This window comes from Panicum hallii, chromosome 9 (genome assembly GCF_002211085.1).
Source record: "Panicum hallii strain FIL2 chromosome 9, PHallii_v3.1, whole genome shotgun sequence".
Lineage (NCBI taxonomy): Eukaryota > Viridiplantae > Streptophyta > Magnoliopsida > Poales > Poaceae > Panicum > Panicum hallii.
This window is the reverse complement of record NC_038050.1, coordinates 53307416-53331165: the sequence shown is the minus strand read 5'-3', so window position 1 is coordinate 53331165 and position 23750 is coordinate 53307416. Positions and strand designations below refer to the sequence as shown.

Sequence of the window (23750 nt, the reverse complement as noted above, 5' to 3'; positions counted from 1 at the left end):
CTATGAAAACTCACTGCGAGAGTTTTCAGCTTCATGATGTCGATGGTGAACCGACAAAAATCGCCCGCGCCGTCTGCGACACAGACCCACGAGCCAAAAACGAACGTCGTACCCTAGGGGGCACAGCACTGGTGAACTTGGATGATGCCATCGAGTTCGCCGGTGGATCTTCGATGCGCACCCCTACTTGGCGCGCCAGCTGTCGGAGTTTTACCGCCTACCCACCGAGGGGTATACCCGAGGTGGTAAGTTTTAGGTAGGGTGATGCCGAGATCAGGAACTCGAAGGTGCAAGCAACACAAGGATTTTCATGTGCATATGCTTGCATGAGTTTATACATTTTTATGCAATGTTTGAATGAATGCTTATAAAGAAATTTCAAATTTTGCTTTACAACTGTGCCCTCAAATATTTTATTTAAACTAGACATAAAATGATGAATTTACAATATTTTTTCTTAATTTTTTGACCATCAAACCGAAGCATAAAATTCTTGTAAATTTCAAAAACTGCTATTTTGTTTATTTTTATGTGATTGTTGTAGGGCATATTTTTGAGTGCTTGTTGTTGCGTTATGATCTTAGCGATTTATCTTTCTCCTGTTAAAATTTGGCGATTTTAAAGCCAAAAAGCCTTAGTTTTTTAATTTTGAAGTTGAACCAGCGTTTTACCCTCTTTCCTCGCCTGGACCCACTCATCAGCGACGCCCCCCTTCTTCCTGGCACCTCCTCGAGCTCTGGTTGGGCGTAGTAGGTCATGCTCGCCACGCCGCCGGCCTCTGCTGTCCACCACAGCCCTGGCCACGCGAAAAACCTCTTCTATCCCTCGCCCATCCCCCCTTTAACCCGGTCAGCCTTCCTCCACACCTTAGCTGCCCCCTTCTCTCCATTGCTGCCGCCACCATCTCCTTCCCTACCACCGGCCACCTTCAATTCGTGCATTTTAGTGACCGAAACACTGGAGAGTGAGCTCGTTGAGCCACTGACACTGTTGAGCCCGAGATGGGTGTTGAGTACGCGGTTGAGCCGGAAGAAAATCAAGGCAAGCAGCTAAGCGTGTATTCCCCCCCGCTTAAATTGATTTAGTTTTAGTTATCTCAATTGGGTATTTATGGGTTCTGTATTATGTTTATTTATCGCATTGTTGTACCTACTTTTACGAATTACCTTCGCTGAGTTGTTTATCCATATCCTTGTCACATGTTAATTGGTTAACTAATTAATTTGACTAGTTGCTTAGCCATGCTTAGGTTTATTCTATGACTTGAAAAGAAAAGAATTAAATATGGTATCACTACACTCACTTGATAATCCTTGATCGCACTTGTTCGGTTATGGTTATGTTGAAATATGGTTTCGTGGTTTGGAGTGGTTTGGACGGAATGGTAGGGCCTAGAGAAAGGAGTTTTGGAGGCTTAGTCCGCTCGAATCATTTAAAGATTGTCCGTGGATGATGTTGGATTTGAGCAACTTATCATGCTACCACATATCCAATCATGGGAAGGATGAGCCTATTACCTCCTTTGTCTTGGTCATTGAGGCACGGTCCTAGATGCGTGGCCATGGGGCTATGTAGAGAGGCTTAGGGGTGTCCCCAGTGGACTTAGGTGACTCTCCGCGTAAGCTATGCGTGTTTCTTAATGGTTGAGACTTGTTAGAAACGGTTGATGCGAGTACCCCCTCATCCAACTTGTTTGGTTGGGTGAGGTGAGCCGCATGATTCTTGTGTCGTATGGGTAAAGAAGTACACCTTTGCAAGGTTAATAATTAATTCGAATTGCCACGCTCTCGGTCACGAGCAAGCTCAATATCCCATAAATTCTTTGTAGAAAGTTTCATGTGTGTTGGAAATGATTTCATATCACCTTTATGATCAATTATTTGTATTCTCATAATCAACTAAAATTTGTAAAATTTGTGTTCCGTGTCGGGTAAGATTAATTAATTTTGATTAGAGAGGTAGATGTTAGTTTAGAGAGCTAATGCTTATGCAATAATTACTTAGCTGTACGCCTCACCCTTGTTGAGCCGTTTTGCATGATCCTTGTTATAGATTCGCATAAGTCTTGCGAGTACCTTTATACTCGTACTCATGTTGCTATAACCTACGTTGCAGGTAAGATGTCGTTGTTTTATCGCGTTTTACTTATTTTATCCGCTGCGTAGCTAGTCTTTTGCGAGAGCATGACGAAAACATCAAAATTGAATTTATGTCTCTTTTTAATATTATTCATGAGCCCAAGGCTTATAATGTGGAACTTGAACCTTTATTTTCAGATTTGAACCGTCCTGCTATGAACTTGTAATCTCTAATGTCAAACCTTATGTTGTAATCCTTAATGTCAAACCTTGTGTTGTAATCCTTAATGTCAAACCTTGTGTTATGTAAAATATGCTATCTATGGATCTTATAGTAATGTGCAAATGGTATAGCGGTACGTGTGCTTATTCCTGGGTAAATGGTAAGCAAGTACCTGGACTTTCGGATTTGAGATTGTTTTAAGTGAATGATGTGTTAGTTGTCGAAATCTCTAGATGTAGGTTAGCACGTTGCACACTTTTGGATGAACATGTGCTAGCTCTCATCTTAAAGATGATGATCGGTGTTTGTTTAAAATAGTTTTAAATTGGACGGTTCTTACCCTAACAGCAGCAAGAAAATATTTGGCCGTAGTTAATTTCTATCAAATGGATTATGAATGCGTAGAGTAATTCATCAAGGTTAGTGGAGGCTAGGGCTCTCCGCTTGAACTAGCTCCGTCCCGACCAAGGTCCCTATTGAGACAGTTAATCGAATGAATGCATGCATTTTTCGAAAAAAAAGATGTAGCAGCAGGATTCAGGTAATTCAAAATAATCCTAAAAAAACTAACTAGGACATCTGAGCTTGTTGGGCTGAGGACCGCCAAGAAACCATGGTGCTGCCGTGAGATCTTCCACAAGCGCGCTGCATCGATACCAGTGTAAGTATGTGGAAAAGAAAAGAAGGAAACAATTCCAACCTGGTTGGGATAACGCCCAGCATATGGGTCGAAAACAAATAAAAAGAATTTCATTCATTTAAGAAAGGTAATGACTTGTTACCGGCCGTACGTTCGGCTAATTGCACGGCCACGGCCCTCCCCCCCACGTGTGCATCATCTATCTGTTCTCTCCTGTCTATCTTCCATTTCCTTCTCCCATTCTGCAAGCTCTCTTCCAAATCCATGGTGACTCGAGTCCTCTGATGGCTAACAGGAACGATTGATGACCAGGTTGGTTCTCCTCCTCCTCACCCCCTCCTTCCTCCCTCGGATTGAGGCATGACCGGGTTAGGGTTCAGGGGTTCGGGATCAGCAGATCTAGCCTCCTCCATCATGATCTTCCAAGAGGGCCTCTCCATACCTGCCGACGAGGTCGACGACGACGTGGCTGACGAGGCTTGCGCGTCCCCTACCCTCCGGCTCGCCGAAAAATCTGGCTATACCTGTCCCTGTACAAAGAGGAGAAATCGGTGGTGACCGCCCTGGCAATGCAGAGCTCCATTGCAATCTATCGAGAGAGCTTCCTAGCTCACTGAGGAGGTCGACGATGCCATGACCGATGAGATCTCCATGCCTCCATACCTTGCATAGGGGTGAGGACGTCTCCCCTGCATACCTCCCATCTTCTCGCACTCTGTTGGAGTCCCCATATCTGCTCTCCTCTATTATTCGGTGTGTTTCAGATTTTAGAACTTCTGATGGTGGTATTGTCAGGTGTGCCAAGGGTGGAGACGAGCCTGGCAGGGTGCTACGAGAGCTGCTCTGGGACACAAGGGTTGGCATGGAGGGAATTTGTGCTGCTCATCACCACATATTCGTGTTGATGCTGGTTGTGCTCCCGATGTCATTTCTGCAAGTTCACAATTCAATTGCCATACAGTTTGGTCATTTTTCCGAGCAATATGTCAACTGAGAAAATAGGGAAAAATAGTCAGTTGAGATTGTATGACAACCAGATTGGTGAGCAGCTTGCCAACTTGATTCTGAACTATTTTTTATCATGGCATTTACGATATTGATCCTAAATAGATAGTACAAAGAACAGTAGCATGGGGTGTTTGATATACCATTTTGAGAAATGTTAGCTGGAATGTGTGCATGTCTTGGTCGTTTGATGTAGTGTTTATGTTAAGCTGGAACGAAGTTTAACATGGCAAATTAGTTACTAACTTCCGATAGATGCTACTACTAGTTGAGATGACAATGGTTTGGTGCTAAAATGTATAGACAACTTTTTTCTGAATATATCTAGATATATGCTTAGAATTTTAACATGACAAATTAGCTACTAGATTCTGGTACTACTGCTAGCTCGATATGGCAATGGTTTAATAGACTAAAATGGTAACTTTTATTTGAATGTATCTGGATGCATGCTTATAACATGATTGTTTGCATGGCAGAAGATTGAGCATCAACCATGAAGCAGTAAAACAAAATCTGTCAGCAGAGTTTTTGTCTATTAGCTTTCCTTTAGAAATTTTTATAGCTTCCCATAAGCAATTTACATATCCTGATTTAGCAAAATATGTTTTAGTGATTTGTGTTATTATTAGTCACTTGTAGAATTGGATGTGATCTGTGTTATTATATGATTCTGATCTACATGCACATATATTTAACTAGATTGATGTATCGTGTTTTCACCCTCAATTATGGGGTTTTTTTCAGCAGCATTTGTGCTAGATCCTGCATGTTTATGATATAAGCACCACTGGTTCGATCATTTTGCTATTTTGTTTTCGTTTACCGTTCTTATTTTAACATATATCGTGCTTTTGCAATTGTAGCTTGGGACTTCTGCATTTTTCCAGTTATGATTAAGCAATTTACTTGTTATGCTTCAGCAATTTTGCAATTGTAACCTTATGGTTTCATCATTTTTTCAATTTAGCGTGCTATAATAGTTTGGATGGCTTGGATTTTTGTAGGAATTTTACTTGGATGGGGCTGTCAAGAAATCCTTTTTTCTGAATCTCACCTGTTGTGGGAGCTTTCAACACTTCTCTACATCGATCAAATTGAAATACATTTTGTCTATATTCTAGTTTGCTTGTAATTTTCAAACCTATGCTTATGAGCTTTAAAAAAGTTGAATACATGAGTGCTCTTTTTGTAAGAGAGGTAGGCGGTTTTCTGTCCGATTGATTAGTATTTCAATAATGCTTGATAGGCATTTCATTAATGTCCTGGAAGCATTTTTGATATATCTTTTCAAGTAGTTTAGTTGTGCCAACTATTGGTTGGTTTGGGGGTAGTTTTAATTATTTCTCTTGCACTGTTTAGCAACAGTAGTACAAGGCTCAATGTTTGATTAGTAGCCCATCTGTCTCCATAGCCATGTCCTCTGCTCTCATCTCGATATGTGTTCCCAACTTCTCATAGCTTGCAGACCCATGCTTTGGTTTGATCTGCAGTTTCCAACTTAGCTGTATGTGGGTTCGATTGATTTTGCTTGACCAAACTGGAAACAATTTTGAATTTGGTCTCTATTAAGCTTGTTTGCGCAGTTCTTAGGGTCCCGAGTATTCTGCAAATCCAGTGATATCATGTCGGTTTGTTTTCTGATTCAGTTTAGCAGTTTGATAGTAGCATATTGATTTGCAACATCTTATTATTGAAATGCCATTTTTCATGTTTTGTATATGGTTTGCAAAATTCAGTTGAAAATGCTTTCTTTCCATGTTCTAATTCGCTCACAGTTTCTTAGAACTTTGCTTATATGGTTCCAAAAAGTTGCTTACTATGCCTAGGAAATTCACTGTAATTAGTTAGGCAAAGTAATATTTCTAGTTAGGCAATTTTTTGGCTACGGAACAAGCAAAACAATGCATATACCTGTAGGCAATTTTTATGACATTTTTATTTTTGGAATGCCTATGTTGATAATTAGGATACACAAGCTAGTTCTTCAGCTCATCAAACTTATGTTGCTACATGCTAACTTGTGTAGTCCTATTTTTTCTCATTATATGGCAGGTCATGAAAGAACTCATAAGTTATGCAAGTATGAAGTACAGTAATGTGCGTTTATGATAATATGATTGTAGTTCTTTTTTTTATGAGATGCCTGCGCACACAGCACCAGGAGTCACGAAGGTTCAATTTTGGTTCAATTCTTGCCTGTGATGTAGTTTTTTATTCAAGGGATGAGGGCAAATCTATTTCGTGTAAATAGACTACTGTAAATCAAATTGCTATGTATGATATTTTGCAGTTCTGAATCATGTGTGTATACTTAATCATATATATTCTGAATAAAATTACATATTCTATCCATGCAGTATTTTCTGTTTATGAATCACCCGTGGCAGAGCTTTTGAGATGCAGTGAAGTTTTTCTCAAAGAAAAGAAAACGGATAAAAACTTGATACCCTAGTTGCCAAAAAAAGGACAGGCCGTATGGTAGCGGGTTCTTTAAAAAAACCCAACACGTCCTCCACGCAGGGAAAAAAAAAAGCAACGCGCTAATGGACCGTATTTGCTGCAACAAACGTCCACGTGCAGATGGGCCAGGCTGGAAATTCTAAATTAGAAACGGAGCGAACATGAAGCGGCGTACCTGAAAAAACATCGATTGACCAGCAAAACGAATTTTATATTGTTAGGAATACCATTTTGGGTGTTGATAATATTATTAGTTCACTCTAGCACATGCTGCTACACAGCCCAGCAGTCCTCTTTGTATGAAATTGTTTGACATCATATAGGAGTACATCCTCTGGGCTGGGCCCAAGGCAACAGCATATGGGAAGCCCAGACTGGAGTGGTCGAAGTAGCATCGTGTGTGTTGGAGTGAGAAACACTATGACACTTTCTGATGAATGCGCGAGCCTGATCAGCACCGTGGTGTTCTTTAGATCAAGGAAAATCCGACCTCGACCGTGGTGTGAAGGATCATTAGTGTACATACATCCAAATAATCACCACGGTTACATTGACAATATTTGTATAGAAGGACGAGGTGTTTCCCTTTATTTTTCAGCAGCACAATTTTCTCCACCGCTTGGGAGCGAACATGGACTCTCTAAGGATGAATAGATGCTACACACCTAAGAGTAATTTGCATTACAAATCAGGCTTCCTTCCACATTTCTTTTCCTTGTTCCTTTCTACACTTAGCAAAACTACCAATACATTTCTCTTGCAACGTAATGCACCGAGTAATTAACTAAACCTGGAACTCGAATGATGCCATCAAAGGGGGTCGCCAGAAACCCACCTTGCAAACATATCGAAGCACTGCCTTGGCATGTACTCCGGAGCAGTATGCCCACCACCCTACACAAACCATAATATGCAGTGTATCAAGATATATCTTCTTGGCCATAACATGATATCAGACAGTAATCTTCATGCTAACATGACAAAACAAGAAAAGGTTTCCAACTGAATGGATACATTGAGAATTGTGGATATATCTGGCCTTATTACCTTCACAGTTGCGAATGTAAGGTTGTTAGAGTATGACCTTGTAAATCTGCATAAGATGTATAGCTGGTAAGAAAGGCTGTTGACTGAGTTTCTTAGGACAAGTCTTCAGGGATAGATCTAGGGACATGTAGCTGTCTGAATAACATGTAATTGTGCTTCCAGACCAATTACTGTAATAGGGACTCACCCTGCAACTTGCCCATCGACAAACCATGGCCTCCAGCGATCCACAATAGAGAAATTAAGGGTCTTAATCCATGCTTGCGTGCCGATATGAGGTATAACCATGTCATGATCACCACTGTAGACAAGGCTCCTGTAGCCTTTAATGGTCACATCCAGATGGTACTTCACCGTACTTGGAATATCACTAGTATAAGGTATGTAGTAGTTGCATCTTGACCATGAAGGAACCGTTCCCTGTGTTAGTTGCAGACTTTAAGAGTTATGTTTGTAGATTAAGAAAAAGCAAAACTGAGGACAAGTTCTGTTTAAACGACTTAGAATCATGTTGTGCAAATCATTCGGTCATAAACATAACATATTGTACAAGAGAGTGTGCTTCATTTGTTTAAAATCAGTTTAAGCTGTCAAACCTTGTGAATACCAAGAGTCTCTCTTACTGACGCATTGTTTGCCCATATGCTGGACATTATGTATCCTGCAGTCTGCCAAGAATGTTGTGATAATTTTGAGACATCAGATTAGATCTCTTGAAAGCTGCACATAAGCCAAAAAGGCCCCAAGTATTAAGAGGGAGAAAAAAAAAGGGAGAGCACATTTAATCACTGACTCTGCATTGCAATGAAATCTCAGACAAGTGAAGCTCTGCATCTGCAGTATACTCCTGGAGCTGGAGCATCTCCCTCGTGCCTGAATTTAGTTTTGGCTTCGTCTCCATCTTGTGAGCATGAGGACTTGCAAAAGCGCAGAGGGGCTCCAGAACATGGTTCGGGCATATGCCTTTGAGGCACTTTGAAAAATAAACCATTTAGTTTGTCAGTCACTCTGTAGCCGTATTGTTGGAGATGTGAATAGAAATGTCATGCTTGGAAACAAGAATGGGGTAATAGTGGTTAGATATATGTGCCTCTTGTATGGCGTCAAGGCTGTTCATGCACTCAATGCTTTGGTGGCTGTTGTCGCCAACAATGCAGCTCTTCTTGTATGACTGAAAATAGCAAGAAGCAAGAAAATAAGCAATTGAACAGGGAGAGCACCACTATCCATTTGCCGTTGCACCAATCTACTGAAAACAATTTAATTGCCATAGTATTCAATGGAAGTATAGTTTCACACTTGAGGTCGTACAAGGAACTGAGCACTAAGCTTTATTGAAATTTGTAAAGTAAATGGTGTGTTAAGCTGAGTCTTAAAAACCGCGACAGCTGCTAAATTAATGTTATCAATTCTCACCTCATATATTTCGTCCGATATGATACCCATCCCGTGAGCAAATGGAATTCTGGATGGACCATCAAAGTTAGAATCTGTGACTGGATTGCCTACGAGGTAGCCCTGAACATGATAGCGGAAAACATTATGGAACCTTAATATTGAGAGCTATCAATTATGCACAGCTAATTGTACTACAATGATCAAACCTTTAGATTAAAATTTGGTTCACGGCCATCTTCTTTACCTGGAAAGTTACTAGTCAAGTTATTCATAGAGAAAGAGAAATGGATGTGAAGAAAAAGGGAAAAAAAATAACAGAAACCATGAAGGAATGATAAGTTACCTCTGGCGATTTCAGACGTGACAGTTGGCACTATCTTGCCAGAGTACGAATCACCGGCGATGTAAAGAGGATTTGGCATGAACTCTGGATGCTCATCGAACCACTGTAAAATTAATTACTTCAGAATGCATAGATGCTTATCAATTAGGGTTTCTGATTATCGAAAAAAATCAAATCAATCACTAGAGATGTGACCTTTTTGAGGAAGATGAGAATTTGGCGGACAGCTTTGATATCACTTGAAACGTATCCTTCCCCCGTGTCGGAATATGAAAATCCAGCACCAACAGGAGAATCAAGAAAAATGATATTGCACACCTGGATTGTGCAAGCGCGATTGAATTGAAGGACGAATGATAGTTAGGTTGCATTTCTCCATATGCATGGATGGTTGGAACTTGAAAGAGATAGACAAATAGATAGATGAATGAAGTATTGACCTTGGTCCATGAATGTTGGTTGTACACCAACTTAGGCAAGCCATCGACATAACCGTTAACATCGAAACTCAGAGGGCCTGCAAAAGTAGTATAACGTTGTACACATCATATTCTTTTCTCTGTTTTTTTTCATCGAATGAATGAACAAGATAACGATAGCAAGTACCAATGCATGACGGTGGCAAAACAAGGAAACGACAACGATAACAGATAGGTTGCAATTGCATGGGTACATATGAAAAGGACAAGCTAGGCATATCTATCGGAGAAACAAGGGGGATGCCCTCGTCCTCGTGTGCATCGAAGGCAGAGCATGGCGCTTTCCGTTCCTGATGATGCGTGCAGCGTAAAAGAAAAGAGAAGAGGGAAGAAAACGAAGAGTAGCTCGATCAATCACTGGTTGTAGCGTGCATACCGATCTCGTAGGCGAGGCCGGTGAGGACGGAGCAGCCGGGGCCGCCGGTGAGCCAGAGCATGAGAGGGTCGTCGGCCGGGCTGCGCTCGGAGCGGATGAAGTAGTAGAAGAGGCGGACGCCATTGCTCTTGTCCACCTCCACGTACCTGCGTACATGAGGAATTCATCATGTTTATATGGTCATATGGAAGCGGCCAGGATGGATGCATGGTCCAGGGAGGGCAAGCAGTTACTAGCACGCACCCTGTCTGGAGGTGGAAGGGGAGGGGTCCCTGGAAGCCAGGGAGATGGGTGATCCCGCCGCTGCTGTTGGAGATCAGAGGGCGAGACGGGGAAGCATAGGAGCAGCACAGCAGGGAGAAGAAGAAGATGCACCAGCAGAGTTGTCCGGGGAACCTTGTTCGTGCCATTGTGGCCGGGCCCAGTGGGGGAGGCCCTGCTTGTGCTAGTACTACTTCCGTTCTTCTAGTCGTGTGTTCCTCCTCTCTTTCTGGAGCTTTTCTGCTTGTTGGTTTGTTCGTTGGTTCGTTTGTCCACATGCGTGTGCCTTTCTTGCCTTGCCTGAATTCCTCCAGGTCCGTTCCATACTTGTTTTCTGCTCTTCAGTTCTCTACCCTGTTCTGTCTGCATGCAGCAGCCGCTGAGCATGACAACCGACTACTGTCCACTGGACTAAGCTGGAGAAGAGGAGGATAGATCATCCTATCCTCTTCCTCCCACAGAGGAAGAGGTGCAGGCGTCTCCTCCTCCTCCTCCTCCTCCTCCTCCTTCCTTGCTTCCTTCAATTTTTAGGACTCGATCGGAATGCGACACGACGATGGGCGGCAGGATGCCAGGATAGTCATAGAGCGAGCCAACATATGCTAGAGCCAAAGAGTGTAGCGTATCCCGTAGGAAAAATCAACTAGTCATGGGTACCTTTCAGTCAAACGTACGCGCCGTGCCGCATGATAACACTGGTTGTACCATGGAAGTCCTGTTGCTTACTCCTTGCTGATTCGATTACCCCGCTTGCAGATCGTGCACGCCATCGAACTTAGTCTCGTCATTGGTTGATTAGATTGTTGGTGATATGCCCGACGGGCAATCATACGTGGATCCAATATTGATGCAAAAGTACTAGAACTTTAGAACTTAAATGGGCCTCCGGCGTGACAGTCCATTAGTGAGGTCTATATAACGAGGGGCGGACCTGTGGACGGCTAATGCTCTTGCGTCACAAATTCTAGCTGCCGTCACCTCTCTTCTCCACGAAGCCCTAGCCAAGCGCGCGGTGCTAGCATACCGGTGACCGGTATTCCCGCCCCGTACGTGTGGACTTTGAGGAGGCGCTGCTGCGTTTCTGTGGTGCTGATAGGCGGGACAAGGAGGAGGAGCTGCAAGCTGCGATCTGCTTCCTCCTCACCGACGCGCGGCTACGTTGAGACGAGCTACCCCAACTCTACTTCCACTGCGCTATGCATCTAGTGGTAACGATCCATAATCATCTGCTTACATGAGATCCTTGTTGAACGCGCTAGAACTATGAATTGGCGATAGTGTAGCGTTCTCGTTTCCTAACAGAGCGATCATGTTTAGCTTTTGGTCTGGATGCACATATAGAGATATGCTTTGTTTAGGGCTTTGCAATCTGTTCATATATGATATATAGATTGGTGCACGGTGTGGGATCGGATCGGTATGAGTTGATAGCATTAGGATGACTGTAGATTTGTTCGTGTTCTTTCTCGGCTGTGCGCACGACTTGCCCGTACCGGTTGGAATCACCATCTGAGCTAACTGTGCAAAAGAGAAGAGATTGAACCGATGTGTCTAAGTCATGTGTTGCTGTCTTCTCCGATGCACCTATCGCGATGGTCAATGTGATTTATCTAGTGAAAATAAGGGTCATCGTGAATGGCCCTAAATTGGCTTGATTGGATCAATCCGATAAGATTTTCATAGCGATTCATAGGCATTGGACCGCCATTGCAATCTGTTGATAGCGGCCTCTTTGTACCCCTTTTGTAGAATACGTTCTGCGCCTAACTTATTTTTGCAGGGTATGATGTGAATGGTATGGCCTTAATATCATGTGATACTCTGTATGTAATAAGTTGTGTGGCTTACATGTCACTAGTTAAAACAACCGGGTGAGGTTGTCCATTATTATATAACGGCTTGCGTGTGTCGACATATGATGCTTCATCCCCTCATGTAATTTACTTTACTAGTGCTATTAGATGTAATAGCTTAGTATTTATCCTTGGAGGCATCAAGTATGATAGCGATGATGATCACCACAAGACAGGAAGGATGGCAATGGACGTCACCATGGAGCCATGGCGATGGAGCCCATTGTGATGCAAAAGGTCATACTATTTATAATATAATATGATTATATGCTTGTGATGTTTATTATCCTGTCATACTATTCTTTCATATCTTTCATATGGTCGATATGCTTTTAATTATGATAGAATATTTTCTCTCATTAAGTTTGAGAACTTTGATATCCTTTTCCAATAGCTGTACTTATTAAAATTTTGATCGTTGTGTGGAAGGTTTACCAAAGTAGAGTACCATCAACTATCATCATGAATAGGGTTGGTGTCGGACATTCACTAGCATAGTATTAGTTTACTCAACAAAGCTGCTTTAGGATATGGAGTTGGAGCCGGAGCATTGGATACCACCCAAAAAACAAGAGTTATACAGAGACGTGATTAGCATTTTATTGTTTACCTATGTCACTAACTTTCTAGCAGTGAAGCCAAAGCTCACTAGATTTTTAGTGAATATGAATCTTTGTCCCCTATATATCGTTAGAGGGAGGATGATGTTAATATAGTGGGAGTCTTTTATTAAATTTGTTAAAACAAGCATTACATAAAACTTAGTGCTAAAACCTTGCTTTTATTTTAATGTTATAGATCATGTCTGCAAGTAACACTTCCATTTTCAATTTGCGATATGTTCTTGAGAAAGATAAGTTGAATGGGATGAACTTTATTGATTGGTACCACAGCCTGAGAATTGTTCTCAGGCAAGAGAAAAAGGAGTATGTTCTCGAGTAGCCATACCCTGATGAACTCCCTAATGGAGCAACTGCTACAACTAGAAGAGCTTATGAGAAGCACTACAATGACTCACTCGATGATGGAGCAACTGCTGCAGCCAGAAAAGCTTATGAGAAGCACTGCAATGACTCACTTGATGTCATCTGTCTCATGCTTGCCACCATATCCCCTGATCTACAGAAGCAGTATAAGTATGCCGATGCTCACTCCATGATTGAGAGGCTGCATGGAATATTTGAGAACCGAGCTAGTACTGAGACGTACAACATATCAAAGTCCTTGTTTGCGTGCAAGATGGCAGAGGGTAGCCTAGTCAGTCCTCATGTGATCAAGATAATTGGTTACATTAAGACTTTGGAGAAACTTGGTTCTGAACTCAAGCCTGGCCTGGCTATTGATGTCATTCTTCAATCGCTCCCGGCGAGCTATGAGCCTTTTATTATGAACTTTCAGATGAATGGTATGGATAAAATATTGGCTGAATTGCATGGGATGCTAAAAACAGCAAAGGACAACATTAAGAAAAATCTCACTCATGTGATAGTGGTTCAGTAGGAGAACAAAAGGAGGAAGAGTTGGACGCCTCCTAAATGCAAAGCTAAAGGAAAGATTCCTAATGAGCCCTTGAGCTCTAAACAAAAGCTAAAGGTCAAATCTGGCCCTACTCCTAATGATGAATGCTTCCATAGCCATGCCAAGGGACATTGGTCAAGAAACTACAAGAAATACTTGGAGGATCTGAAGAAGAAGAGGGGAAGTGAGACTTCCGCCTTAGGTATAAATGTTATAAATATTACAGAAATTAATATTGCTAAATCTTCTAGTGAATCGTGGGTATTTGATATTGGGTCGATGGTTCACACTTGCAAATCATTGTAGGGACTTCAAAGGACTAGAAGATTTGCAAGGGGTGAGTTGGATGTTCGTATCAGCAATGGAGCAAAGTTGTGGTCATGGCGATCGGCACTTATCACTTGCTGTTACCCTCAGGATTAGTTTTGAAATTAAATAATTGTTATTGCATCCCTATTTTAAGTAAGAACATTATTTCTTCTTCATGTTTGGAAGAAGTTGATGGTTATGAGATCGTAATAAAGAACAAGTGTTGTTCCATTTATTGCAATGATATTCTTTATGCTCATTGCATTGGTGAATTGATTGTATGTTCTTGATCTTGAGGATAAACCTATTTATAACATCAATGAAAAAGGTTTCGACCAAATGATTTGAATCCCACTTTTATTTGGTATTGTCATTTAGATCATATAAATGAGAAGGGCATAGAAAAACTCCATAAAGATGGTATAGTAAGCTCATTTGATTTTGAATCATTTGACGCGTGCGAGTCGTGTTTACTTGGGAAGATGACTAAAATGCATTTCATTGGCCAAAATGAGAGGGAAAATGACTTGTTGGGACTTGTACATACTAATGTATGTGGACCGATGAGCTCAATAGCCAAAGGGAACTTTTAGTACTTTATTACTTTTACTGATGACTTTAGTAGATATGGTTATATCTACTTAATGAGGCACAAGTCTGAACCGTTTGAAAAGTTTAAAGAATTTCAGAGAGAAATACAAAATCAATTGGGCAAGACGATTAAATCTCTGCGATCTGATCGTTTTGAGCCACAAATTCGGTGATAATCTAAAACAATGTGGAATTGTTCCACAATTGACTCCGCCAGGAACGCCTCAATGGAATGGGGTCTCCGAACGGAGAAACCGAACCTTGTTAGACATGGTTAGGTCGATGATGAGCTAAACTGATCTTCCACTATTATTTTAGGGTTATGGTCTAGAAACTGTTTCGCTTACACTAAACAGGGTTCCAACTAAGTCTGCGGAAAGGACACCATATGAGATGTGGACTGGGAAACGTCCCAGGTTATCTTTCCTCAAAGTTTGGGGATGTGAGGCTTACGTCAAACGTTTGATGTCCAATAAGCTTACTCCAAAATCAGACAAGTGTTTCTTTGTGGGTTATTCGAGGGAAACCAAAGGATATTATTTTTATAATGAAGCAAAAGGCAAAGTGTTTGTTGCCCGCAATGGTGCCTTCTTAGAGAAAGAGTTTCTCTTAAAAGAAGTTAGTGGGAGCACGGTGCAACTTGAAGAAATTTGGATGTATGTGAAATGGTTTTAGCCCCAATGAACCTTCACGGGATGAAAAAGGAGTTGTAGAACACGATGTAGAAGAATGTATAACTCCCCAGGAATTTCAATTGCGCTTATATTCATCACTGTAGGACTTGGGTTCAAGCTTTGGCATATGGGCCCCATGAAGGTCTGTATGGGCACGCCGTGCAGCTGAAAAGGGGGGCGGTGAAGGGAAAGCCCCCATTGGTAGAAAAAAACCCACAACCCCTTGGGGTTATCCTGCGCTTGGAAGAAGAACTAGGAAAAGGAAAAAATATAGTGATAGTTTTATTCTTCGTCGCCGATCTACTTCTTTTTGGTATTTTAGACTAAATTCGACGCTTTTGGGATGCTTCTAATAACCAACGAATGGCAAGTGCTCTTCCTTGTTTAGATCCTATTTCAATCGGAACTTTCCAGCCCCATGAAGGTCTGTATGGGCACGCCGCGCAGCTGAAAAGTTCATGTTCCTAACCACAGGGCAGCGTGACGTATTGTTATTGGATAATGATGAGCCAAGACCTATACGGAAGCAATAATGGGACTAGACTCTGAGAAATGGCTTGGAGCCATGAAATCCGAAATAGAATCCATGCACTCCGATCAAGTTTGGAACTTGGTTGATCCCACTGACGGTGTAAGACTAGCGGAGTGCAAATGGATTTTTAAGAAAAAGATATACATGGATGGAAATGTTCATATCCATAAAGCGCGATTGGTGGCGAAAGGGTTTAAACAAATTCAAGGTGTTGACTATGATGAAACATTTTCGCCCGTCATAATGCTAAAGTCTATTCGGATTCTTCTAGCTATTGCCACATTTTATGACTATGAGATATGCAAATGGATGTCAAAACAGCTTTCCTAAACATAAACTTTAGTGAGGATGTGTATATGATACACCCTGAAGGTTTTGTCGATCCTAAAAATGCTGAAAAATATGCAAGCTTCAAAGTCCATTTATGCGTTAAAGCAAGCATCTCAGAGTTGGAATATTCATTTTGATGAAGTAGTCAAGGGTTGGCTTCATCAAGAATGAAGAAGAGCCTTGTGTTTATAAAAAGGCCAGTGGGAGCGCAATTGTATTTCTGGTTCTTTATATGGATGACATATTGTTGATCGGAAATGATATTTCAATGTTGGAAACCACTAAATCTTAACTAGGAAAAAGTTTCTCAATGAAGGATTTAGGTGAGCCTGCATATATTTTGGGCATTAAGATATATAAAGATAGATCGAAAAGGCTAATTGGATTAAACCAAGATACATATATTGACAAGGTATTAAAAAGGTTCAATATGCAGGATTCATACAAGGGTTTTCTGCTAATGTCAAATGGTGTTAGTCTCTGCAAGAGTCAGTGTCCCTCGACACCTGATGAGCAAGAGAAGATGAGTGTGATTCCATATGCTTTAGCTATTGGGTCCATCATGTATGCCATGCTTTGTACACGCCCTAATATAGCCTATGCTCTAAGTGTTGCAAGTAGATACCAGTCAAACCCAGAAGTGGCTCACTGGATTGCAGCCAAAAATATCCTGAAGTATTTTAGAAGAACTAAGGATAAGTTCCTATTCTATTGAAAATGAGGAGGAGCTCGTTGTAAATGGTTAGACCGACGCTAGCTTCCAAACAAACAAGGACGACTTTAGATCGCAATCTGGATTTGTGTTCTGTCTCAATGGAGGGGCAGTGAGCTTGAAAAGTTCCAAGCAAGGTACCGTAGCCGATTCCACGATGGAGGCCGAGTACATAGCAACTTCGGAAGTTGCGAAGGAGGCTGTTTGGATCAGAAAGTTTGTTTCTGATTTAGGTATTGTTCCTAATGTGTCCAGTCCAATGGGCTTCTATTATGACAATAGCGGTACCATTGCACCAGCTAAGGGAGCCTAGATCACATCAAAAGTCCAAACACGTATTGCGGCGCTATCACCTTATTTGTGAGATAATTGATAGAGGTGATATGAAGATTTGCAAGGTGCACACGGATTTAAATATTGCTTATCTGTTGACAACGGCCCTCTCACAACAGAAGCATGAGGCGCATACGAGTTCCATGTGTATTAGATATTTGCATGGTTGACTTTAGAGTGAGTGGGAGATTATTGTAATCATATCTAAGTTTATGTTTTATTTAATAAAATATTACTTGTTCCCTGAATGCTAATTATTTAAATTGATTAACAAATGCGTGACTTATTTGTGAAACTCTCTTATTTTATTATATTGTTGTTCTAAATGATCCCTAGTTTTTACCATTACGAAGAACAATAATGGTTTATAAACTAGCACATATATTGATTGATGATCATGTTTCATAGATTATAGATATGGAGATATCAAATCAATTATTTGGATACATGTTAGGGAACATGGTGTTGGATTGATCCACCTCGAGACACTGCGGAGGTAGTTGCCTTAAATGTGCCATTAGTTGGTCTCGAGTGATATACCTGCTGAATTCTTAGACCTGAGATCACCATTGTTTCTCACTATGTATAGTGGTGCACTTTGGGGCTGCCAAACACCACTCCGTAACTGGATGGCTATAAAGTAGTCTTTGGGTGTATCATGAAACATGAAATGGGATATGAATGGATAAAGATGGAATTTGCGCCTCCTAGATAACGGGAGAGATATCTCAGGGCCCCTTGATGCGGTTGGATTAAGAAAGTGCATGGCTGTACCAAAGTGATTAGAGAGTTAATCACAAAATAACTAAAGAGTTAGTCATAAATTGTAATCCGCTGCAAGAACGAGTTAAGTGGTCGAGCTATCACAAGGGTGGCATGAAACACGCCTTGAGCTTAACTGATATCCTGAGGCAAAGCGATTAGTAAATGTGTATATCCAAAGATTTTGGCCGATATGATCTTTATGTGTGCGTGGGAGTCAACACACCCTGCTAGGTGCCTCTGCTGATTAGTAGTGCAAGAATGATTCTTACAATACAGCTACTCACACATAAACCTTACAGATCACATAAGATGAAAACTTTCCTATACGATGATCTCTAGTGCAAGTGGGAGATTGTTGGTGATATGTCCAAAAGGCAATCATGCGTGGGCTGGATATTGATCAAGAAGGATTAGAACCCTAATTGGTCTTTGGCGTGACAGTCCATTGCTGGGTCAATATAATGAGGGGTGGAGCTGTGGGCGGCTAATGCTCTTGCACCACAAACCCTAGCTGCCACCGCCTCTCTTCTCCATGAAGCCCTAGCGGAGCGCGCGGTGCTAGCACACCGGTGACCAGCGTTCCCGCCCGTACGTGTGGACTTCGAGGAGGCGCTGCTGCATTGCTGTGGTGTTGATCGGTGTGATAAGGAGGAGCTGCAAGCTGCGATCTGCTTCCTCTTTATCAACGTGTGACTACGTTGGGGCGAGCTACCCCAACTCTACTTCCGCTGCGCTACACGTCTAGTGGTAACGATCCATGATCATCTGCTTATAGGAAATTCTTGTCGAACGCGGTACAATTATGAATTGGCGCTAGCGTAGGTTCCCCTTTCCTAACATAGATGCACCTCCAAACCTCGGCGGGGACATCCAGAAGGGAGGAACTTTTTTCTTGGGAAGAATGGACGGCTCCACAAGTCTGATATTGATTTAGTCTAGTCTACATAATATTTTTACTACTTCCTCCAATCAAAAAATAATATAGAACTCTTTCTATTAGGATTCTTTTTGAATGGACGGCCATGTAATTTTTTTTTGCCATGGAAATTTTCTTAGAAGAACAGAAAATAAATACAAACTCTTTCTATTAGGGTGATATAGGAGTATTTCTTGTGATAGATATTGCTAATCAAAGTGTGATGTTGGTGATTATGTCAATAGACATGTGTTCCCGTAAAGAAAAGGAGGAGAGGTACCGTAACCGACTAGACGTGATCTCAACCAGATTAGTCTTGATTAATTTCAGTCTTCGGCTATAAGTTATTATTAGGCCATAGCCGCTTTGGATAAGTTAACCACATAATGGAAATCCCTACGTCTGTAATTCTTCTCATACTGATGTTGATAACCGGTTGCGCGCATGTGTATTTTTTTCCTGGCCGCCAGTTCACGTACACTGCAGATGCTACTCGTTCTGAGTTGCGGCTCATCCTCGCTCTCTGGTTGCGCTTGCTCTGCCACGGCAGTGTGACCAAGCTGCGGCTAGATTGATCCAATGCAATCACTTCGCGCTCTCTAGGCTACCCAACTCGCTGGCGATGGGGATAACCGCCGATCAAACGGTGCCGAATTGAAGATGACATGCAAACACTAGGTTTAAGCTTCAGAGCCATTAACAGTTGTATATCAGAATTTTTTGTCGCGGTACGATTTATTTATATAGATATGTAGTACTTTATATTTTCTTCTGAATAGAAATAGTAAGAATACATGTTCTTTTTTCATAGGCAGCATTTTGTCGAGGTACTTGATGTGTCTTACATTGAGTTGTAGATTTGTAGTTGCTGATCTACCATTTACACATCCACAGTCATAGTTATATAACTTGGACTCACGTATACACGGCTTTCATCTTTTCTTTTTCTCACCGATTTTTACCCCTTGAGCTCCAAGTAGGCCGTCAAAGGGGGTCACCAGATACCCACCTTTCAAACATAGCAAAGCACTGCCTTGGCATGTACTCTGGAGCAGTATGTCCACCACCCTGTGATCCAAGCCATAATATACAGAGAAATGTATGTAAGGCCAATCTTCCTGGCTATCACATGATCTGAAACACCAATCTTCAGACTAATATAACAAAACAAGAAAAACTTCCACACTGAACGAATAACAGGGGACTGAGGACACATCCAGCCTTCTTACCTTCACCGTTGCAAATGTGAGGTTATTAGAGTATGACCTCGTAAATCTGCGTAAACATATATCTTGTCAAACTGTCTGTTGCATAACTGATTTCATATTGAGCATCAGAACAAGTTTCAGGATTCAGGTTCAGGGACATGTAAAAACAGGCCGAAACCAGTGGTTTGATGTTCAGACTACAGTCGGATTGAATAGCATATTCTAGGTGTTCTGGAAGGAAGGATCATTGAGTAATATGGACTCACCCTGCAACTTGCCCGTCGACAAACCATGGCCTCCACTCATCCACAACAGAGAAATTAAGAGACTTGATCCAGGCTTGTGTACCGATAAAAGGGACAACCAGATCATGATCACCACTGTAAACAAGGCTCCTGTAGCCTCTGGTGGTCACATCCAGATGGTACTTCACTGTACTTGGAATATCAAAAGTGTAAGGTATGTCGAAGTCGCACCTTGACCACAAAGGAACAGTTCCCTGCATTATAGGGTTGATGGGTTGTATTTTCAGCTTATCAGAAAGCAAAGGGAGAGGCTATAAGTGCATCTCGCGATCCAGAGGCTGCAACAATTTCCTTTATCTGAAATGAAAAGGCTAAAGGAGGACAGATTCCCTGTAAGACGAGCTGGAATCATGCCAGGTAGATTATTGATGAGCTCTAGTGCATGGTAACATAGCCTCTGGCTGGAGTTTGAGGATTCAAGCATAAATGGAGTGTTCAAGACAAGAGACTGGGCTACATGCCTACATCCAAGTGATACCTTGCGAATACCAAGAGCCTCTCTTACTTTGTCATTGTTTGCCCATGTCCCGGACATTATGTATCCTTCCGCCTGCCAAGAATTGTGCGATCATTTAACATGTCAGATAGGAAAGATCACTTAAAAGTTGTGTACATATAAGCCAAAAGGTATGGTAGCCTAAAATTTTGCAAAAAGAAATGGAAAAAAAGGATAGCACATTTGGTTACTGACTCTGCACTGTGATGAAATCTCAGACAAGCGAATCTCTGTATCTGCATTGTACTCCTGGCGCTGGAGCATCTCCCGCGCACCTAAATTCAGCTTTGGCTTGAGCTTGTGATGATGAATACTATCATCGGTGCAGAGGGGCTCCAGAACATGGTTCGAGCATATGTCCTTGATGCACTTCACAAAGAAACCATTTATCAACTATTCGGTTGCAGAGTCGTTGGAGAAGTGAATAGAAATGTTATGATTGGAAAATAAGTAGAATTTGATAATAATAGTATTCATGTATTTGCCTCATCTATGGCGTCAATGCTGTTTGTGCACTCAATGCTTTGGCGGCTGTTGTCACCTGCATTGCATCTCTTCATGTACGCCTGGAGAAAGCTACAAATCCGTTTGTCATTATCAGTTATATGGGTACATTGCATTACTACCATAGTATTAAGTTTAGCAATTGAGGTGAATAGGTAAAGCTGTTCAATTTGTTATGAACCGAGAAATATCTAGGCTAGTAGAGCCTCCAGCTAAGAGGCAGTCTATTTGGCCTCAAACCAGCATGCTTGCTGGTCACCAAATCTCAGAGGGTTTGGCACTCCCATCGACAAAGCCACGAGATGCTTTCCATGTCCCTTTTTTTATTTTCAGTTTTGTCCATTCTTACCTCATACATTTCGTCCGATATGAGACCCATCCCATGAGAAAATGGGATTTTCGATGGCTTGTCAAAGAAAGGATCTGTGACTGGATTGCCCACGAGGTAGCCCTGAACATGATATTCCAAAAATATTCTCAAGCCCTTATATTGAGACCTAGTATCAGATAATGGTACGGTTGTCAAACCTTTAGATTATAATTTGGTTCACTGCCAACTTGTTTACCTGGAAAAGGCATCGCCTAACTAAGTAATTTGTAGAGAGAGAAAAGTGTAGTGAAAGAATGCCGTGCACAAAAAATAACAGTAATAGGAAAAAATGAAAGCAAGAGAAGGGTTACCTATGGCGATTTCAGAGGTGACAGTTGGCACGATCTTACCAGAGTACGAATCACCGGCGATGTAAAGAGGATTTGACAAGAACTCTGGGTGCTCATCAAACCACTGCAAAATTTGATGAATTTGGAATGCATTTCGTCAATTAGGGGTTTTTATGGATGAAGTTGAAATCAGTTGGAGGAGACGTGACCTTTTTCAGGAAGATGAGAATTTGCTTGACAGCTTTGGTATCACTTGACTGGTATCCTTGCTCCGTGTCGGAATATGAAAAGCCAGTGCCAACAGGAGAATCAAGAAAAATGACATTGCTGACCTGGTTGTGCAAAAGGGAATTGAAGGAGCGACGAGAAGGAGCATTCTTTTGTCATATGCATTGTGAGTTGAGACAGAGACGAAGTAAACCTTGGTCCATGAATCCTTTTTGTGCACCAACCTGGGCACACCATCGATGTAGCTGTGGAGGTCGAAGCGAAGAGGACCTGCAAATTACAGCACTAATTTTGCATACATCATCTTCTGCTCCTTTTGATGAATGAATGAAAAGGTAATGATGGCAACTATCTAGTACTAACTACTAAGGCAAAAGAAGAAAATGGCAACGTCGTATAGGTTATACAGTTATAGATACATACTACTTGTCCTCAGAAGAGATTCTAATATATTTGTTCACTAGGACAATAAGTAAATTTGTTGGCAAATGAAAAGAAAAGAAAATGAAGAGTTGCTAGATCAATCCCCAATGATGTGTTTGAGTAGTCAGGAAGATGATATTAGTAGCATTCACACCGATCTCGTAGGCGAGAGCGGTGAGCACAGAGCATCCGGGGCCGCCGGTGAGCCAGAGCACGAGAGGGTCGTCGGCGGGGCTCCGCTCGGAGTGGATGAAGTAGTAGAAGAGGCGGATGCCATTGCTCTGGTCCACCTCGACGTAGCTGCAACTATGCCTCAGCCGAATGGTCCAGGAATAACACAGGATGGATTGATGCAGGTTGCGAAGAAAATTGAAGGAACCAAAGGATTAGTAGGTACCCTGTCTGGAGGTAGAAGGGGAGGCGTCCCTGGAAGCCTGGGAGATGGCTGATGACGCCTCTGCTGCTGTTGGAGGAGACCGGAGGGCGCGACGAGGAAGACGAGGAGCAGCAGAGGAAGACGAAGGTCCACCAGAGTTTCCAGTGGAAACTTGTAGCTGCCATTTTTGCCGCAAGGGTGAACGCAGGCAGGCAGCCCAGTCCCTACTTCCTTTGTTCCAGGCAATAGTATCTCTGCCGCCCTTTTTTTTTTAAAAAAACAATAGTATCCCTGTCTCTTTTGTCAATTCGTCTCTCATTTTCCTGCTTGTTGTTTGTGCGTTTTGTTTGCATGCATGTGTTTGTTGCTTTGCCAAGTGGATATATCCTTGATTTCTGCATAGTTTGCAGCAGCAGCTGAAGCAGAGGATCATCCTCAGTCCATATATACTCTAGTCGATTTCCTGCTTGCAAATCATACGCGCCGCACATTTTTTTTGGCTCCATTGTAGATTTTGTCTTGATTCCCCTTCCCAGCACGGTTGTAGGGATGAACTGCGTGTGGCGACGGAGAAGTAGATTGGACAGTATCTTGGAATTTGGAAGCTTTCATGAGCTTACCACAGCCACTTTCATCTTATCTGCTACGTTGACGGACATCGTAGTCAAATATGTCAAGGCAGTGCTAGCTCAAAAAATGCACCA

General features: G+C 41.9%; 2 protein-coding genes and 2 long non-coding RNA genes across 6 annotated transcripts; 2 read left to right on the top strand and 2 right to left on the bottom strand.

The window, feature by feature from the left end:
• The first annotated feature begins 3083 nt into the window (after positions 1 to 3083).
• On the top strand, positions 3084 to 6249 carry LOC112876933. Its single transcript, XR_003225402.1, has 4 exons — positions 3084 to 3253; positions 3322 to 3615; positions 3737 to 3982; positions 4954 to 6249. It is a non-coding gene; the product is annotated as an uncharacterized LOC112876933 (long non-coding RNA).
• Positions 6250 to 6932: 683 nt separating this feature from the next.
• On the bottom strand, positions 6933 to 10735 carry LOC112874764 (serine carboxypeptidase-like 18). Its single transcript, XM_025938278.1, has 13 exons — positions 10296 to 10735; positions 10053 to 10198; positions 9638 to 9714; positions 9393 to 9515; positions 9198 to 9300; positions 9061 to 9098; positions 8873 to 8974; positions 8547 to 8627; positions 8250 to 8429; positions 8053 to 8124; positions 7644 to 7876; positions 7457 to 7502; positions 6933 to 7303 (listed from the first exon to the last, which is right to left on the bottom strand). The coding sequence occupies exons 1-13, from the start codon at positions 10589 to 10591 to the stop codon at positions 7220 to 7222; spliced, it is 1581 nt and encodes a 526-aa protein (XP_025794063.1). The 5' UTR covers positions 10592 to 10735; the 3' UTR covers positions 6933 to 7219.
• Positions 10736 to 11200: 465 nt separating this feature from the next.
• On the top strand, positions 11201 to 14265 carry LOC112874766. The gene is made up of 3 exons (XR_003225039.1): positions 11201 to 12403; positions 12965 to 13886; positions 13991 to 14265. It is a non-coding gene; the product is annotated as an uncharacterized LOC112874766 (long non-coding RNA).
• A 5315-nt stretch (positions 14266 to 19580) lies between these two features.
• Positions 19581 to 23328, bottom strand: LOC112874763 (serine carboxypeptidase-like 18). Of its 3 annotated transcripts, none has more exons than XM_025938275.1 (13): positions 23068 to 23328; positions 22825 to 22970; positions 22441 to 22517; positions 22229 to 22351; positions 22041 to 22143; positions 21888 to 21925; positions 21709 to 21810; positions 21341 to 21421; positions 21051 to 21224; positions 20838 to 20909; positions 20321 to 20553; positions 20076 to 20121; positions 19581 to 20000 (listed from the first exon to the last, which is right to left on the bottom strand). In XM_025938275.1, exons 1-13 carry the CDS (start codon positions 23229 to 23231, stop codon positions 19779 to 19781), a joined length of 1581 nt encoding a protein of 526 aa, XP_025794060.1. In that variant the 5' UTR covers positions 23232 to 23328; the 3' UTR covers positions 19581 to 19778. The 3 variants fall into 3 exon arrangements, with proteins under 3 accessions (XP_025794060.1, XP_025794061.1, XP_025794062.1); XM_025938276.1 differs by having other exon boundaries at positions 19591 to 19914; positions 23068 to 23324; XM_025938277.1 differs by having other exon boundaries at positions 19906 to 19980; positions 23068 to 23326.
• Positions 23329 to 23750: the final 422 nt, after the last annotated feature.